Source organism: Suncus etruscus, chromosome 1, assembly GCF_024139225.1.
Source record: "Suncus etruscus isolate mSunEtr1 chromosome 1, mSunEtr1.pri.cur, whole genome shotgun sequence".
NCBI classification, from domain to species: Eukaryota; Metazoa; Chordata; class Mammalia; order Eulipotyphla; family Soricidae; genus Suncus; species Suncus etruscus.
Window position 1 is genome coordinate 13,738,738 of NC_064848.1, and position 19,175 is coordinate 13,757,912.

At 49.5% G+C, this 19,175-nt stretch overlaps 1 protein-coding gene across 1 annotated transcript; it reads left to right on the forward strand.

Annotated features, from left to right (window-relative positions):
• Positions 1 to 2,973: 2,973 nt before the first annotated feature.
• Positions 2,974 to 18,660, forward strand: PPCDC (phosphopantothenoylcysteine decarboxylase). The gene is made up of 5 exons (XM_049778446.1): positions 2,974 to 3,270; positions 13,116 to 13,211; positions 14,028 to 14,156; positions 18,011 to 18,179; positions 18,523 to 18,660. Exons 1-5 carry the CDS (start codon positions 3,115 to 3,117, stop codon positions 18,600 to 18,602), a joined length of 630 nt encoding a protein of 209 aa, XP_049634403.1. The 5' UTR covers positions 2,974 to 3,114; the 3' UTR covers positions 18,603 to 18,660.
• The last annotated feature ends 515 nt before the right edge of the window (positions 18,661 to 19,175 follow it).

Sequence of the window (19,175 nt, forward strand, 5' to 3'; positions counted from 1 at the left end):
GAGGTGAACTGGAACTTCCAGCTCTTTTCTCTTTTGTGTCTGAAAATTATTATTGCAAGAATGTCTTTCATTTCCGGTTCAATTCTTTTTTTTTTTTTTGGGCCACACCCTGTGACGCTCAGGGGTTACTCCTGGCTATGCGCTCAGAAGTTGCTCCTGGCTTCTTGGGGGACCATATGGGACGCCGGGGGATCGAACCGCGGTCCGTCCTAGGCTAGCGCAGGCAAGGCAGGCACCTTACCTCCAGCGCCACCGCCCGGCCCTCCTGTTCAATTCTTAGCATCCCTATGGTCCCCTGTGCTTGCCAGGAGCAATTTCTGAGCACAGAGCCAGGAGTAACCCGAGTGCCACTGTGTGTGACCCCAAAACCAAAAATAACCAAAACCAAACATGGGTCTTACCAACTGTCAACCTACCTGGGAATATCAGAAGGAACAAATGCTTAAATGGTGGTTAAATGATCCACATGCATTTGCCCCTCCCTATTTGTCTTCTCAAGTAGTTAGAATGGTCTTTAGTCAGGCTTGCTCAGCAGGCTAAGTAGAATTTTTTGAATTCTACCACCCGCTGATTTGAAGAAGTTAATAGATTTGGTCAACGACAGGGCTTCCTGCCCCCAAGTTTAATAGATTGCACTGTTCTTGTTCTTGGAGTAACTTTTTCTTTTTGTTTGTTTTTGAGCCATGCCTGGCAGTTCACAGGGAACTCCGTAGTGCTGAGGATTGAAACTGGGTCAAAAGCATGTAAGACAAGCACCTTCTCCAGTGTTTATAGGTTTGTTTTTTTTTTTTTTTTTTTTTTTTTTTTTTTTTTGGTTTTTGGGCCACACCCGGCGGTGCTCAGGGTTTACTCCTGGCTATCTACTCAGAATAGCTCCTGGCAGGCACGGGGACCATATGGGACACTGGGATTCGAACCAACCACCTGGATCGGCTGCTTGCAAGGCAAACACCGCTGTGCTATCTCTCTGGCCACCCCCCCCCTTTTTTTTTCTGCCATTGCTCAGGGGTTACTCCTGGCTCTATACTTGGATCATTGTTGGTGGTGCTCTGGGGACTGACTGTGCTATCACTCTGGCCCCCTGACCTGTTCTTTAGAAGTAATATATCAACTTTATGTAGAGGAGAGTTAGAGGCTGCAGAGATGCAATTGAGCTTCTGGTTTGGCAGGAATCTTCCTTTCCCAGAACCTATTGCTGAGGTGGGACAGTGTCAAAGCAGGTGGATTTTACAGGCAAACTAGGCATCATCCCTCCATTACCTCCTGTACTATAGCTGCTAACCAGCATTTGGGTCAGTTTGGGGAAGGAGCTGGCTGGTAGACTCTCTGGACCTTGCCATTGCTAGTTGGGTTCTCTAGGCCCTCGTATAGATTTAGTGCTCTTTGAGACAAGCATGGTTCTAGCTGTGGTCCCAGTGTAGAGACTGAATCTTGAACTAGAGAACTGGTCTTTTTTGTTTTTGGGTCACACTCGGAAGTGCTCAGGGGTTACTCCTGGTTCTACACTCAGAAATCGCTCCTGACTGGCTTAGAGGACCATATGGGATGCTGGGATTCGAACCACCATCCTTCTGCATGCAAGGCAAACGCCCTGCCACTATACTATCTCTCCGGCCCTGAGAACTGGTCTTTTTTTTTTTTGTTTGTTTGTTTTTTTTTTTGGTTTTTGGGCCACACCCGGCTGTGCTCAGGGGTTACTCCTGGCTGTCTGCTCAGAAATAGCTCCTGGCAGGCACAGGCACGGGGGACCATATGGGACACCGGGATTCGAACCAACCACCTTAGGTCCTGGATCGGCTGCTTGCAAGGCAAACACTGCTGTGCTATCTCTCCGGGCCCGAGAACTGGTCTTTTTAACTCCTGCTAGAGGGACCTGGACCTTTGGAAGGGCTGAGCCTACCAGATAGAAATCAAATAATGGACCCAAACATGACCCACACCTGGGGCGGACCTGTGGCAGGCGCAAGCAGTAGGGCATCTGCCTTGCATGCGCTAATCTAGACTGGACCATGGTTCAATCCCCTGGCATCCCATATGGTCTCCCAACCCAGGAGTGATTTCTGAGCACATAGCCAGGAGTAATCCCTAGCGTCACCAGGTGTGCCCCTCCCCCCAAAAAAACCATGACCCACAGCTCATGTGTGTATGAAATAAACTTAGGTTTGGTGTTGCAAAACAAACATCCTACATGTGGGACTATTGCTTCAGCCCTTAGTGGGTGTGTTTTTGGACCACCTCTGACAATGCTCAGGAATCACTCTAGGGCTGGCAGTTTCAAGGAAACCATCACAATGCCAGTGATGAAGCCCGGTTGGCTGGGTGTGAGGCAAGTGCCTTATCCACTACCTATACCTGGCAGTGCTCAGGGGTTACTCCTGGTTCTGTGTTCAGTAACTTTTTTTAATGTTTCTTTTTTGTTTTGTTTTGTTTTTTGGGCCACACCCGGCAGTGCTCAGGGGTTACTCCTGGCTGTCTGCTCAGAAATAGCTCCTGGCAGGCACGGGGGACCATATGGGACACCGGGATTTGAACCAACCACCTTTGGTCCTGAATCGGCTGCTTGCAAGGCAAACGCCCCTGTGCTATCTCTTCGGGCCCATAATGTTTCTTTCTTTTTTTTTCTTTTAATGGATCTTATTCCTGACTCTATCACTCCTGCCGGACTCGGGGGACCATATGAGATGCCAGAGATCAAATTTGAATCATCCGCGTGCAAGACAAATACCCTATCTGTTGTGCTGTGGCTCTTGCTCTGCTGTCTGACATTTTTAGAAATGGCATGCTCACATGTAGCTTAAGGTCTACAGTCTTTGATCTAGGGTCTGACACAAGGGGTACAATACATTTTACTTGAATTTATGACTAAAGGGGTGCTCCTTGTTCTGAAAGAGCTTTTGAAACAATTATTTTCTTTGTGGTAAGGTCATGCTGGTGGTTTTCCAGGACTACTCCTGGCTCTGTGCTTAGAATGGCTCCCAGCAGTGCTAGGGGATCATGTTGTGCTGGAGGGATGGAAACTGGGCCTCTGTAGAAACATCATGAGCCCAATTAATTGAACTGTCTTCCTGGCCCCCAACAGAACTCTATGGAGCCCAGTCCTGACAGGCTGCCCAGATGCAAAGCCCTCACAATCCCATGGAGCCAACAGCCTCTTGTCCAGCAGCTGCAGCCATGGTGGATAGACAGGTCCATGTTCTTGTGGGCGTCACTGGGAGTGTGGCAGCCCTAAAATTGCCTCTTCTGGTGTCAAGGCTTTTGGACATTCCTGGCGTGAGTATCCCCACACCCCTCTGACCATGGCAGTCTCTTCAGAGCCCATGGATGAAGTCTGTTGCCCCATTTGTTGGGTCCCGTTTACTCCTTTGTTGATTGTTTGTGTATCTGCAAAGAGCTCCCAGAATGAGAAATTGATTCCCATTCTCTTGTCCCCTTTTGTGGGGAGATCTTGGTAATATTTATCCGCAGCAAATAATCCACACAGACAGAAGGGTTAAGGGGTAAAAGGTTGGGCGAAGAGAGTCCTTTGTCACCCTGCTGCTAGCTCCAAAACACACCTAGAGCCAGCCAGACAACTCTGGCAAAAGACCCTGAACACCTCGCTCCCAAACTATTTATTCGGCTCTCAACAGCGCCCCCACCTGGAAGGTCAAGGTGGGACAACAGGCAAAGAATAATCTTATGGAAATATTTTCATATACAACAATAGTCTATGCAGTGCATGAGGTTTTCTGTGTTTTAATTGGGGGATTTTCTGATTCCTCTATGTCCATGGATCTGTGGTGGCTGGTGTCATGGGCTTCCATCCATGAGCCCCGAGATTACACCAGGCCAGCCTGGGGAGGTTGGAGGCCAGGGTGTATTTTTTTTTTGGTGGGAGGGATGTTGACCACACTTGGCGGTGCTCAGGGTTAGTTCTGGTTTTGTGCTCAGAAATTACTTCTAGCAGACTCGGGGGACTATAAAGAATGCCAAGGATTAACCCGGGTCAATCTGAGGTTGGCCATGTGTAAGGCAAATGCCCTACTGCTGTGCTACTGCTCTGGCCCTGAGGGTGTATTCTTTTTGTTTGTTTGGTTTTTTTCTTTTGGACCACACCTGATGACACTCAGGGGTCACTCCTGGCTGTGCACTCAGAAATCACTCCTGGCTTGGGGGGACCATAAGGGATACCGAGGGATCGAACCATGTTCCATCCTAGGTTAGCTTGTGCAAGGCAAATGCCCTACCGCTTGCACCACTGCTCTTGAATTTCCTCCCCTTCTCTGCCTTCTTTGTCTTGAATGTAGCAGCTCTACCCGTCTTCTGTATGCTTATTGGTGCCCTCAACTCTGGGTTCACACTTTGTTCCCTCAGATATTCAGAGGTGCCAAGGGATCTTTGTAGTTAATGGAGTGGCAGAGGACAGTGGTGGGAGATAACTAGCTCCCTGTCCCTAACCAGTCCACTTCAACTTTGGACTGATTTTATATATTGTGTTGTGGTTCTAGAGCACATTCTTCTGAGGGCCATGTCAGAGGTTCTTTTTTTTTTTTTTTCTTAAGATGAAAGTCAATAAGTGAAAGAGACTTAACTCCCCTGCTTCTTTATATCTCTTTTAAAAACATAGTTGCTCATGTTGGGACAGGGCAATAGCACAGTAGTAGGCTGTTTGCGCGCCAACCCCGGATGGAGCCTGGTTTGATTCCCAATTCCCTGGCATCCCATATGGTCCCCTGAGCCTGCCAGGAGCAATTTCTGAGTTCAGAGCCAAAAGTAACCCCTGAGCACCACCGGGTGTAACCCAAAAAACAAAAATGAAAAACCCCAAAAAACATAATGGTTCATGTTAAAGAAACACCAGACACCAGAGACAGACAGACAGAATGTATGTGCGTTTGAGAGAGAGAGAAATAGAGAGTACAATAGTACAGTGAATAGTGTTTGCTATGCATGCAGCTGACCTGAATTCAGTCCCCAGCATCCCATATGGTCCTCCAGGCATCTCCAGGAGTGATCCATGAGCATACAGCCAGGAATTAGCCTCATTAAAAAGGAAGGAAGGGGGACCGGAGAGATAGCATGGAGGTAGTGCATTTGCCTTTCCTGCAGAAGGACGGTGGTTCGAATCCCGGCATCTCATATGGTCCCCTGTGCCTGCCAGGGGCGATTTCTGAACATAGAGCCAGGAGTAACCCCTGAGCACTGCCAGGTGTGACCCAAAAACCAAAAATTAAAACAAAAAAAAAGGAAGGAAGGAAGGAAGGAAGGAAGGAAGGAAGGAAGGAAGGAAAAAAGAAAAATGGGGGAAGAAGAAAAACACCTGAATGAGGCAATTCAAGTGGTGAAAACAGATTTATTGAGAAAAACAATTGCAATAGCTGAGAAGAGATATCATTACAGAATTGGATGCAGTTCTGAATTCAGCAAGAAAAATGGAGATTCTAATTCTTTTTAAATATTTTTTAAAGACTTTAAGGAAAAGGAAAGGAAGGTAGGGAAGCACCTTCCTAGAAGGAGTCTTTGGAATGGGTTCTAAAGAAATGATTCCTGGGCCAGAGAAATAGTGCATCATGTAGGGTGCTTGCTGTGCGCATAGCCTACTGGATTTGAACCCTTGTATCCTATATGATCCCCCTAACCTGTTAGGACTAATCCCTAAGTGCTGGAGTTAGACATGAGCAAGACATGAGCACAAAAACAAAAAACACACAAAAGAGAAGGATTCCCTTTGTTTATTTTGAGGCCATACCCGGCTCTGCTCAGGACTTTACTACAGCCCTTAGAGATCACTCATGGCAGTGCTCAGGGGAGTACATGTGGTATGGAGGGAATTAAACCTGAGTTAACTACACACAAGGCAAGCAATCGACCTGTTGTACTGTGTGTAAATTTCTAAGAGGAAATATCTAGATTGATGAATCTCACTGTACTCTTACAAAAGGCAGGCAGGCAGAGACTGTATCGATAGCACAGCGGGTAGAGCATTTGCCTTGTAAACAGCCAAAGCCACCAACCACCCCCCCAACCCCCCAAAAAATAAAGACAGGTGGGTGAGCAGTCTCCATCTGGACTCTACTGGGGATAATAAACCTACTGAGTTTTTGTTTTTGTTCCATACCGGACGTTGCTCAGGGGTTACTCCTGGCTGTCTGCTCAGAAATAGCTCCGGGGGACCATATGGGACACCGGGATTCGAACCAACCACCTTAGGTCCTGGATCGGCTGCTTGCAAGGCAAACACCGCTGTGCTATCTCTCTGGGTCTCCTACTGAGTTATTGACTTGGAAGGTGAGAATTCTAGCTTAACCGTTTTAGTAGATTTTTTGTTTTGTTTTGTTTTGTTTTTTTGGTTTCTTGAGCCACTCCTGGTGGCGCTCAGGGGTTACTCTTGCTAGGCATGTGCTTGACCATTTGAGTTATTACCCTAGCTCTAGTAAGAATATTTTGTTTGGTTGGCTTTTTTGTAGTTGGGCCACAACTGGTGGTGATCAGGCGTTATTTCTTTTCTTTTTCGTTTTCTTTTTCTTTTCTTTTGGTTTTTAGGTCACACCCGGAGACGCTCAGAGGTTACTCCTGGCTATGCGCTCAGAAGTCGCTCCTGGCTTGGGGGACCATATGGGATGCCTGGGGATCGAACCTCGGTTCGTCCAAGGCTAGCGCAGGCAAGGCAGGCACCTTACCTCCAGCACACCACCCGGCTCAGATCCGGGGTTATTTCTGGCTCTACATTTAGGAATTATTCCTGGCGGGCTTGGGAGACTATATGCAGTGTCGGGGGACCAAACCCAAAGGCAAATGCTGTACTATTGCTCCAGTCCCTCTGGTAGGAGTCTTTTTTGTTTGTTTGTTTTTCAAATACGTTGATTTATCACCAGATAGATCATACATCCATTAAGGCACTTGCCTTACCTGCAGCCATTTTCAGTTGATTTCCTGCACATCATTTGGTCCCTCAAGCACCTCCAGGAAGGAGTGCTCTTTGATCACAGAACGAGGATGTGCTCCCCCCAAATAAAATTGATTTATCATTGGTTTAGTAGTTGTTAGGAATCTTGTATCTAATGGCAAGGCTTGGGGATGGGATGGACCTAGAAAAAAAGTAGTTCAGTGACACCTGAATGGAGTCTGCTCATTTTTTTGGGGGGGGGGGTTTTGGGCCACACCCGGCAGTGTTCAGGGACTACTCCTGGCTGTCTGCTCAGAAATAGCTCCTGGCAGGCACGGGGGACCATATGGGACACCGGGATTCGAACCAACCACCTTTGGTTCATGGATCGGCTGATTGCAAGGCAAACGCCACTGTGCTATCTCTCCGGGCCCATGGAGTCTGCTCATTTAATGGAGGACATGGAGCCATAGTGTGCCCAGCGTTGCTATTCCTTGACCCTGGTTTGTGGGGTTCTGTGAAGCTGCTGGGACTCCCACTATCTCTTTGCACAGCAGCCAATGTGGATGTAGCCGGCTTGTCCAGCAGGTGGCAGTGCTCACCACAGATGGCCCAGAGGCCCAGCGGCAGTGGCTGGGTGTTGGATTAACTGGGTCCTATTTTACTCCGTATTCGTTCTTTACCCTGGGGTGTGATCTGGTGTTGGATTACTGAGTTCCACCTTCAGTATTCATTCTCTACTCTAGGGTGTGGCCTGGTTCTTGCTAATAAAAAGCCCAGGTCTCTGGAAGGCTTGGCATTCATTTTCCAGTCTTCCCCACTAAGCTACCTTCCATCTTTGGAGCGGAAGACTTGTGTGTTGTCATTCCTGGCTTGTGTATTGGAATTCCTGAACCTGCTTTTTTAGCCCCTAGCACTGTGTGGATTGTTTCCTGCGTCAGCGTTTGCTTCCAGCCCCGCATCTCTCCAGGTCCTGGTTTTGGAGCCTGAATCTTCCTTCTCAGCTGGGAACTCTTGTCCTTCCTCGAACTTCCTCGAAACTTCTCCCTTGCTGTATATGCTCAGACTGGGACTAGTGGTGAGAAGGGCAGTGAGGGATGCCAACCAGGACCGTCAGAAAGGGGAGGGAAGGAGAATTGTGGGCCCTTCTGAGACTGGCCGATGGTGCTGCTTGGTTGGGTTAGAGCCATCTCTGGCCTGGCCTGCCCCTCCCTGCCTGTGGCCTGAGCTGTTGAGAGCTGGCTAGCCTAGAAGGGGTCCCTTCTCCAGGGGAGTGTGGGAGTCCTGCAGTTCCTTTTCCATAGCGCCAGAGTAAGTGGATTTCCACCCTGGGTGGTGGTTGGGGGGTGGACGAGGAGTTCTATCCCAGGAAACAGATGGGCAGCTTCAGAGGGTGGAGGGAAATGGCAGCTGGCTGCTTCCTGCCATCCCCCTGCAGTCTTTGCAGGGGTGTGTGTGGCAAGGGTGGCCTGGAGCACGGTGCTTCTCAGCACACCCAGGCCCTTTCAGGTAGCCTACTGTGAGGACAGGCCCTCTCTAGGGCTAGACTTGGCTCTCCCTGTGAGTCTGGAGGGGGAAGCTAAAAGCCAGGGGTTGGGGCTGGAAAGATAGCATGGAGATAAGGCGTTTGTCTTGCATACACAAGGATGGTGGTTCGAATCCCAGCATCCCATATGGTCCCTGGAGCCTGCCAGGAGCGATTTCTGAGCGTAGAGCCAAGAGTAACCCCTGAGCACTGCCGGGTGTGACCCAAAAACAAAACAAAATAAAATATATAAAAGCCAAGGGTGCTGAGAGACCCTGGGGACTGCCTTTCATAATCAGTCACTTTGTAAAGCAGCTGTCACTATGACTGCTGCCGTCTGGCCAGAGTGAGTCAAAGCCCCATCATATGAGGCTTTCTGCAATATTTACCTTCTGTCCTTTGTCCTCTCTTCCCCCTGCTGTCTTTCCTTAGCCTACCACATAGCTTGGGGATCTTTTTGGCAAGGTGCTATCAATACCGCTATGGACCCACATCCTACAGGAGCTGCTCATCCAAGAGCCTGGGTTGAGTTGGGGGTTCCAACATGTAGCTCACTCAGAGGGGCCTTGACACAGTGGCCTCCCTGACCCTGCACAACTCCAGTCCCTAATTTAGGAGCATTTTTGTCTTTTGCAGCCTCCCCACCTGTAGCTCTTTGCCTGCTCATGGCTGCCAGGGGTGGGGTAGGACCTGAGGGGCCAGCCAATTTGAGGGACAAAGAAGTCCTGTTTGAGGATGAGAGACTCTAGGGTGGTTCTCAACTGCTCCCTACTGGCTGCCCCAGTAGCTGGATCTCCCTCACAGCCATCCCAGGGTGTCAGAGGGCTGTATTCAGCCTCAGGTCCCTCTACCACCAATAAGGTGCCCAGAAAGTTATTGCATGAAATGTGGAGAGCTGGGCAGTAAGTTGCATCTTCGACATGGCCTAGTTTTCTTGACCCCTACGAGGAAGTGGAGCAGGTCCTCTGACCACCATCTCCAACCCTGGCTCTGGTCATGCAAGTAGTAGCTGTTCTCTACTTGTGGACAGAGCAGCACAGTGTGGCCTGGTGTCCCAGCAGAGAAACACCAAGAAATGCGAAGGACTTTGAAGGCCTGTTTTGCATTTTTCTTCTGAGCTCGAGAAAAGGAAAAGAGACTTAAAACCAAGTTGAGTGAGTCACTTGGGTTCCGGGACAGGGTTTTTCTTGGGGCACAAGGTCAGCATTGGAGATTTGCAAGATGTGTGGTGATCACAGAGGGTGGAGCTGGAGAGGATACATGTCTGTTTGTCAAGGGAACAGGTGAATGGGGCTCAGGGTTTTGGAGTATCTAGAAAAATACACAGGAATTGTCTCCTGGGTTGGGATAACCATTGGGATAAACCATATGCCGCACCCCCCACTGGCTCTGTCTCTATTTTTTGTGATGGATAGATGGAAGAGTCTCTCAAGCATTACTCTGGGGCCACTCCTGTAGCTACTCAGTTGACCCGTACCTTCAGAACGTCCCCACTGCCCCCTGTAGCCTTTTCATGTTCTCAGTCTGAAATTTATTCTTATATTTGGACTCTCTGGTTGATCTTTTCATTTTTCCACCTTCTAAGACTACCTCTTTATTTATTTATTTTTTTTTTCCTAGAAGATTCCTTCAGAACTTAGCTTTCAAGACAGGGGACCTACTCACTGTACTATCTCCTGCCCCTTCCATAAGGTTCCCCGAGCACCAGGAGTGATCCCTGAGCATAGAGCAGGAGTTAGCCCTGGACACCATTCAGTATGATTCCCCAAACCAAATAAATAAATAATAATAATAACATTTTAAAAATAAATAAACATCATGTAGGGAGTTTGCATGGGGTCTGCCCAGGTTTGATTCCTGGCACCTCATATGATCTGAGCCTACCAGGAGTGATCCCTGAATTTAGAGCCAGCAGTAAGCCTGAGCACCACCAGGTGTGGCCCCAAAACAAATAAAATAGAGGCTGGAGAGATAACATGGAAGTAGGTTGTTTGCCTTATATGCAGAAAGATGGTGGTTTGAATTCCGGCATCCCATATGGTCCCCTGAGCCTGCCAGGAGCGATTTCTGAGTGTAGAGCCAGGAGTAACCCCTGAGCACTGCTGGGTGTGACCCAAAAACCAAAAAAAACCCAAAACGGAACAAAACAAATAAAATAAAATGAAAAACTTAGCTTGAGCTTTTTGTATTTTATTATTTATAATTTTAATTTCCAAGAATTCTTTTTCTTTGAAAAATGTTTTTCTGTTTGTTTTTTTGTTTTGTTTTGTTTTGTAAATCATGCCTAGAGGTGCTCAGTGCTTACTTCTGACTCTATACCCAGGAATCATTCCTGGTGGACTTGGGTGGGGGAGATCATATAAGATGCAAGGGATTGAACTGGGGTTGGCCTCTTGCAAATGCCCTCCCAACTTGCTGTACTATTGCTCTAGTCCCTGTTCTCTGAATGTTAGTTTAAAAAATAATAGCATATGTCCTGGTTTCTTGTAAGCAATCCTCATCTTTCTTGGGCTGCTAATTAATGACAGAATTTGTATATTTAAGTGCTCCCTGTTTCTATTTTGTGTCTGTTTCTATTTTGTGTTTGTTTATGTGGTTAATATCTTTTTCTTGCCAGAGGGCTTTCCACAAATATCTGATAATCCCTGGCTAGTCTGTGGGCCTCCACGGCCCAGAGCGAACTGGCTGTCAAAGCGTGAGCAAGATGTCTGGACGTTTTCCCTGTGGGCTTTCCCTCCTTTCCCAAGACATTAGGGTTGGAGTGTTACTAAGACCAGTAGAGCACTTACTTTGCACAAGGCCTACCCAGGTTCTGTCCTCAGCACTTCATACTCCTAGCTCAGCCAGGAGTAATTCCTGAGAGTAGAGCAGGAATAACCCCTGAGGATCACCGGGGTAGTCCAACAACAGCAACAAAATCTTCTGGGCTTTGTTGAGGTAACAAGTATTTAACCCACCAGAAAGTTTTGTTTTTTGTGTCTGTTTTGTTCTGTTTTGGGGCCATACCTGGTTCTGCGCTCAGAAATTATTCCTGGCAGGCTCAGGCTCATATGTATGTATGCTGGGGGTTGAACCCGGGTATGTCTGGGACTGCAAGGCAAACATCCTACAACTGTGCTATCACTCTGACCCTGTTTTTGTGTCTTTATTTTTTGTTTTCAGCTGCAGCAAGAGGTTCTTAGGGCTTATATCTGACTTGTTTTCAGAGGTCACTATTGGTGGGGCTCAGGGGACCATATGGGGTGCCAGGGAATGAGCCCAAGTTGTCTGTGTATGCAAGGCAAGTGCTTGCATATCCCACTGTACTATTGCTCTGGCACCTGTACCTGACTTCTTTTTTAAATAAAATGTTGTTCAATCAGTCCTCATTTCCTTTGTTCTTGTAATGCTCGATTAGGGCCTCATGCCCCCCCTCACTGCTTGCTTTCCCTAGGGATTACCCAGCTATAGTACCAGACCCTCATGCCTGCAAGACCGGTGCTTTGTACCCACGCCGCCTCACTGGGGGTCCCCAAGCTCACAGTGTCTTCAGATCCCACACTCCTTGCTGATGCTGGGTCTGTGCTGACTGACTCTATGACATTGCCAGAACTAGAATCTGGACAGGGGTAGCCACCTCTTCCTTACTATCTTGATCAGAACCACACATGGCCAGTTCAGGGCTGTCCTAGCAGGATTTCTAGTTCCCAGGAGAGTTTGACTCACAAAGGTGCCAAGATTTCACGCAAGTTCAGGGCATGGTGACACCGACAGCAGGTGAGGGGGACAGGGAGAGTGGAGTGGCCAAGAGTTGCCCAGTGAGCAGGACTTCAGGATCTTCTCCCAACTGCCCCTCTCAGACCTTAGTTCAGAGGTTCCACCAGACCTAACTGCCTTCTTTCTCACACCCTTTGTCCCATTAAACATGTTACCAATGTCTCCTTTGCAGGATCTCATAAGTATGGTTGAGAAGGCCAGACTTTCTCCTTCCTCTCTGCCTCTCTCCTCCCTCCCTCTCTCCCTCCCTTCCTTCCTTCTTTCCTTGCTTCCTGTTCTCTGCATCCTTGACTCTGCCCTGCCCCTACCCCTAGAAGATTGCACATATTTGGTTTCCTAGAGCTTGTCTGCAGCTGGAGCCTTCAGGTACTTGTTCCTAGAAGTATGCTTTGTCACTGGTAACCACTTGCTGAGAACCACATGTGGTAACCTGTAGACCAAGGACTCTGCCAGAGCTCAGCGGTGGCTGCTATCCGCAGAGTGACCCTCTGCATGGCCTTCCTGGCCTTCTTGACATCCCTTTTCTGTTTGTTTGTTTGTTTGTTTTTGTGTCACACCCAGCAGCGCTCAGGGGTTACTCCTGGCTCTATGCTCAGAAATTGCTCCTGGCCGGCTCGGGGGACCATATGGGATGCCGGGATTGGAACCACCAACCTTCTGCATGCAAGGCAAACACCTTATCTCCATGCTCTCTCCGGCCCCTTGACATCCCTTCTATCTCCTGCCTCCCTCTGCCTGTCTCTGAGTGGCAGGAACCTGCCACTTCATGGGTGTTGTTGACTCATTCCTCAGCAGCCCTTGCCTCGGAAGTGAAACAACATGCACCTGGTAGGCCTGACTTCTGGGTGACAGGGGAAGTTGCTATGCAAATGTGGGGCTCGGGGAAGGCCTCCCCAAGCCTGCAGGTCCCTCCTGTACTTCCAGGCCTGGGCTAACACTTTTCTTCCTCATTTTTTTTTTTGGTGACAGCTGGAAGTAGCTGTGGTCACAACTGAGAGAGCCAAACATTTCTACAGCGCCCATGATGTCCCTGTCACCCTGTACAGCGATGCTGACGAATGGGAGGTCAGTGATGGGGGCAGACCGAGCCTATCACGCCTCTTCTCTGACAAGACACCCCCCACCACATCACCCTGACTGTTGTCCAGTGAGCAGCCAGGCCAGGATCAAGACCAAGGCGGGGTCTGGGCAGAAGCAAGGAGGAAAACATCTGTGTAGCGTCTGGCCTGTGGGAGGCCTGCTCATCCCTCTCTCCCGCCTCTAGCCCGCCCCAGCTCAGCTCTCAGTGCCTGTGGTGGAGTGTCTTTACACTAATTTGGGCTGATGAAATCATAGAGGAGTTCTGTTCCCATCAGCCATCAGCATGGTTCCAGGGTCAGGCCTGCAGGGCTCTTCTTCCTTCCCACACCCGCCCGGGACTCCCCCTCAACTTACTCCCACCTACCCCCCACCCCCAGCAGCCCATTCAATGAGTGTCTGCCTCCCACAGCTGTGCTGCCAGGCTTTTTCAAACAGTCTCAGCCTCGAACATTTCTGTCTTCTCCACTCGTCCCCTCCATTTCTCACCCCCACTCCTCTCACTCTTTCCCTGGCTGGGATAGCCTCAGCATCCGCTCAAGCAGACAGGCCAGAAATTCCCTGCCGGATGTCAGTTCTCTGGAAAACCAAACCATAAAGGGAGTTGCAGGAGAGACAGGGGGCATTTTTTCCCTCAGGCCTGGATTTCCTCAGCCCTTGGCTCTACCTTCAATGTTCCCAATGCCTGGCCTGGACTTCAGCAGGGCCAGTCCGACTCAGGTGGTATCCCTCAGGCGCTTCACTTGTGTGTGTCAACATCCCCTGCCCCAACCCCTGGTGACCCTGTTTCTTTTCCTCTGCTAGATGTGGAAGAACCGGGGGGACCCCGTCCTCCACATTGACCTGCGGCGGTGGGCCGACCTCCTGCTGGTGGCACCCCTGGATGCCAACACTTTAGGAAAGGTGGCCAGTGGCATCTGTGACAACCTACTTGTGAGTGACTCCCATGTTTTTCTCACTCCCAAGGCCTCCCTCCTGCTTGGCCAATCCCCAGGTTCTCAAAATCCTGAGGGTTTAAGGGACTGGTTTGCTCAGATCATGGACCTTGTCATCTCCCCCCCACCCTTGCCCACGGGCCAGCATAGGGCACTGAGTGATCTACGGGTGCCTTCCTTTGCCCCTGACGCCCCCACATCTTGCACTCTGCCTATCTACCGATCACAACAAAGGCTATCTGATAAGATTGTCCACTTCCTCACAGCACTCTCATGCTCATGCTCGACTGTCTCCCTGTCACCCTCCCACAGGCTGAGATGTGGTTTTCCTGTCTAAGAAGGAAGGTGCAGGGGAGCCCAAGGAGTAGCTCAGCTATCAGCCAGGGTTTGGGGGTGGGGGCAGGAGTCCATGGAGGCTCAGGGATTCTTGAGAGCATCTCAGATTGTTCTGAAAGGTTTTGACGTGGTCTCCCTGCCCTCTTACACTGAGTTTGCATCTCCTATGAGCAGGTCTAGTGGCACAAACAGAGAGAGCTCACAGGGTCACTCAGATGGTCCTGAAGGGCATTTGCTCTACTGTGGGGTCCAGTCAGCCCATTGATAATAGAACCCTATAACCTGCATAGCTCTGGACTCATCATCATAGACATGCAACTAAATACTGATGTAGGTGTGAGGCAATTAGCAGTTTTACTTTTGCCAAATAGCCAGGAGCTTCATGACCATAAAGAAACAACAACGGGCCAGAGAGATAGCAGGGAAGTAGGGTGTTTGCCTTGCATGCAAAAGGATGGTGGTTCGAATACCAGCATCCCATATGGTCCCCCAAGCCTGCCAGGAGTGATTTCTGAGTATGGAGCCAGGAGTAACTCCTGAGTGCTGCCAGGTGTAACCCAAAAAACAAAAAAACAAAAAAACAAAAAAAAAAAAAAAAAAGAAAAAAGAAACAACAACAACAGACTTGGGGCTAGAGAGATAGCACAGAGCTAGGGGGTAGGGTGTTTGCCTTGCATGTGGCCAACCCAGGACAGATGGTGGTTCAATTCCTGGCATCCCATATGGTCCCCTGAGACTGCCCGGGGTGATTTCTGAGCACAGAGCCAGGAGTAACCCTTGAGCATCTCCGGGTGTGGCCCCCCAAAAAAAGTAAAGAAAAAGAAATGACAAAGTAGGGTGAAGCTTTTTAAATTTTTTTTAGGTTTTTGGGCCACACATGGCAGTGCTCAGAAGTTACTCAGGCTCTGTGCTCAGAAGTCGCTCCTGGCAGGCTCAGGGGACCATATAGGATGCAGGGAATCAAGCCTGGGTCAGTCTGGGTCTGTAGCTCATAGGCAAAAGCCCTATGTCTATGCTATCACTCCAGCCCTGAAGCTTTTTTAATTTTTAGGCCTAGAGAAATAGGCACTTGCCTTGCATGCAACCAATCCCGGTTCAAATCTCCCAGTCTATATATGGTCCCCCAAGCACCATCAGGGGTCACCCCAGAGCCAAAAATAGCTCCTGAGCACTGTTGACTGTGATTCTGTTTTAGGGGGGAGGTTTACTTTTGGGTTTTGAGTCACACCCAGCAGCACTCAGGGGTTACTCCTAGCTCTATGCTCAGAAATCACTCCTGGCAGGCTTTGGGGACCATAGGGGATGCCGGGATTCAAACCACTGTCCTTCTGCATGCAAGGCAAATGCCCTGCCTCCATGCTATCTCTCCGGCCCTGACTGATTTTAAAACAATTGCCATCACTACTTCCATCACCCCATCACCACTTCCCTATTTCTTTCAAGTCACCACTATTCCTGAAGTCTTTGGGGTTCCTCCTTTCTGATTTGCTGAGTCATGGATTAGTTCCCAGGGCCATCCCCTAGGACTTTTGCCCCAAAAGGTTTCATGGGAAAGCACTGATGTTTCTGGGCAGAAGAGACCTGGCAAAGGCATGACTGTTGCCATCCCTACTTATGGCTCCATCCTCTCACATCCTCGCCTAGCTTTGAGCTGCACCCCTTCTTCCTCTCTCCTTCACATCTCCAGCCCAGGGCCCAGAATTCAGGGTGCCATTAGAGCAGCAAATTGCTGGGAACCTGTGTCCCAGCCTCAGGTCCTCTGAGACCTGATCCCTCCACTGCCATGGACTTGTGAATCCAAGTAAGGATGTAACTCCACCTCCCAACCCCTTTCTAGAGCTGGTCTTCTGACTGGGACCCACATTAGCCTAGCAGAAGTGACTGGCACTTGTCAGAAATTTTGAAGGCTCTGTGGTTAGTCCAGAAAGCCCTTATTTATTTATTTATTTATTTATTTATTTATTTATTTATTTATTTATTTATTTATTTTGACATGAGGTAGAGAGCTAGCTATACATTTCCATAGGGTTCTAGGCTTCTGTCTGGCTGTTGTGGTTTGCTTTGAGGGCTTACACTAAGACCAGAGACCAACCTCCCACACACAGTCAGAAGGCCCTTCTAGGTAAGCTCCAGCCTTCTGCAGAAGCTGCAAGTGGGGCCAAAAGGAAGTGAGACTGAAACTGCCCCTTCATAGCCCCTCTGCGAAGCTGTCTGGACAGGCTAGAAACAGGTTTGGGGGCTGGGAATTCGCAGCCTTCATGTCCTTCCTTCTTTTTTTTTTTTTTTGTTTTTGGGCCACACCCAAATTAAATATTTTTAATTTATTTTATATATATGTATATATATATATATATATATTTTTTTTTTTTTGTTTTGTTTTGTTTTTGGGTCACACCAGGCGACATTCAGGAGTTACTTCTGGCTATGTGCTCAGAAATTGCTCCTGGCTTGTGGGGAACCATAAGGGATGCTGGGGGATTGAACCAAGGTCCGTCCTAGATGGACTTCGTGCAAGACAAACACCCTACCACTTGCACCACTGCTCCTGCCCATGTCCTTCCTTCTTGGCAGGCAGTGAGCAGGCAAGAGTGGTCCTGGACCTGCTGATAGTATTATTCTTTGACACTTTGTTCCCCTGCAGGTAGAGGAACCCGCTGCAGGCAGAGTAGTGAGGACATGGCCTTTGTTCTACTGGAGCTTCAGAAGCCCTAGGGCAGGGGTCTCAAACTCAATTTACCTGGGGGCCGCAGGAGGCAAAGTCGGGGTGATCCTTGAGTGCAAAGTCAGTAGTAAGCCTTGAACATTGGGGGGGGGGGTGACCCAAACAAATAAAACAAAACAAAACAAGAAAAGATTCCTCTAGGGCAGGGCCACAAAATGTTGTAGGGAAGGCCGCAAACGGCCATCGGGCTGTGAGTTTGAGACCCCTGCCCTAATGCATCTTAGGGGTGATTAGGCTTTTCTGCTGGCAAGACATACTCGTTCAACTCTTAGTATTGGGGCAAGAACCCTGGTGGTGGTGACCTCAGTTCTCAGCCCATGGTTCAGAGTTCTGGTCTCCCCCAACCCCCTCCACCCCTTGTCATCTTGGGAATGTGATCTTGGGTCCTACACCCAGTTTCCCTGGAGCGACCCCTTCTTCATAGGGCCTCAGTGAGGGCTTTGTCCTGGGGCAGGTGCTTTACTGCCAAGTTTCAGTGACCTGTGTCAAGGTGGGCAAATGTGTGGAGCCAGTCTTAGCACTGCAGAACTACAGTTGAGGCCTGACCCCTCTGCCTCTCGTGGCTCTGTCTTGCACGTATGGCGGCTGTGTTTCTGAAGGCTGGGGAGAGTTTGCGGTGATCTGGACCACTGCGAGCTTGGGAGCACGACAGTGGATGGGCCCTGAATAGCAGGGAGGAGCCCCAGGTTGGTTCCCTACACTCCGAACACATCTAGGTAGGGGTTGGAAGTGTCAGGAGAGGTGGCAGGTCTAGCAGGAATGGACCCCCACACACACCCGGTGTTTCTTTGCAGACGTGTGTCATCCGAGCATGGGACCGCAACAAGCCCCTGCTCTTCTGCCCAGCCATGAACACTGCCATGTGGGAGCACCCCATCACAGCCCAGCAGGTGGGCCAGCTTAAGGCCTTTGGCTACATCGAGATCCCCTGTGTGGCCAAGAAGCTGGTGTGTGGAGACCAAGGTAGGCATCTGTCTGGGAAGGTGAGATAAGGAGTCAGTGCCTGCTACTGTGAACTGGGACAAATCTGACTCTGAGCTCACTCATCCTGGGAATTGGGACTGGTTCCTTCCTCCCAGATGCTGGGCTAACATTGCCTGGATATAGATGGACTAAAGATGTTGGATGGTCTTTGCTGCATAGGGCAGTCAGGCTGACTATGGCTTCTGTTATCCTTCTTGCCTCTTAGGGGAGGGTTGGGGAATTCTGGCTCCATGGTTACAGGGCTGGTCTGCTCTGACCCAGGTGGAACACTGGGGGACAGGTGGTGGTCCTCTGCATGACACAGCCCAATGTTGCTCTTCAGGTCTGGGGGCTATGGCAGAAGTGGACACCATCGTGGATAAAGTGAGAGAGACCCTCAGCACACACTGCAGCGTCTCTTAGAGCTGACGTGAAACTGCAGTCACTCATGTCCCTCCATGCCCTGCACTTTCAGGTCTGAGCCCCACTGGGTCCTCTCCAGAGCCAAAACTCTCCCAATTTAAATTTAAATTCGACTCAATGACCTGGTCATTTTTGCCAAGAAACCTTGACTTTCTGGAATTCCACACCACCTCTTCCTGGCAGGGGTTGCGGGACCCAGAAACTTGGAGCCTACGATGATGTGCCTATAGAGACTTCTAGAAACAGCTCCACCTGGACACTGCAGCATGGCCAGCTCCTGGCCAAATATGGAGCTTCTGTTCTTTGGGTGGTAGGGAAGAGGGGTGCCCAGGTGCCATACAAAGTTGAGGGGGATGCGTTGTGACCATTGAGAGTTTCTACAGACTATGCTGTGATCTGTGGGATGCTGGGGATTGGAGGAAAACACCTGGGCTGGGCTGGAGCGATAGTACAGCAGGGAGGAGTTTGCCTTGTACACATCTTCCAGGGTTTGATCCCTGGCATCTCATATGGTACCTGGAGCACCACTAGGAATGATTCCTGAGTACAGAGCCTGGAGTAACCTCTGAGCAT

Bases quoted from the DNA above. Each gene is read 5' to 3' on its own strand.
- PPCDC (XM_049778446.1), top strand. From the start codon at position 3,115: ATGCAAAGCCCTCACAATCCCATGGAGCCAACAGCCTCTTGTCCAGCA. The intron at 3,271-13,115 runs GTGAGTATCCCC...TTTTGGTGACAG, and splicing joins GGCTTTTGGACATTCCTGGC to CTGGAAGTAGCTGTGGTCAC. The intron at 18,180-18,522 runs GTAGGCATCTGT...GTTGCTCTTCAG, and splicing joins GCTGGTGTGTGGAGACCAAG to GTCTGGGGGCTATGGCAGAA.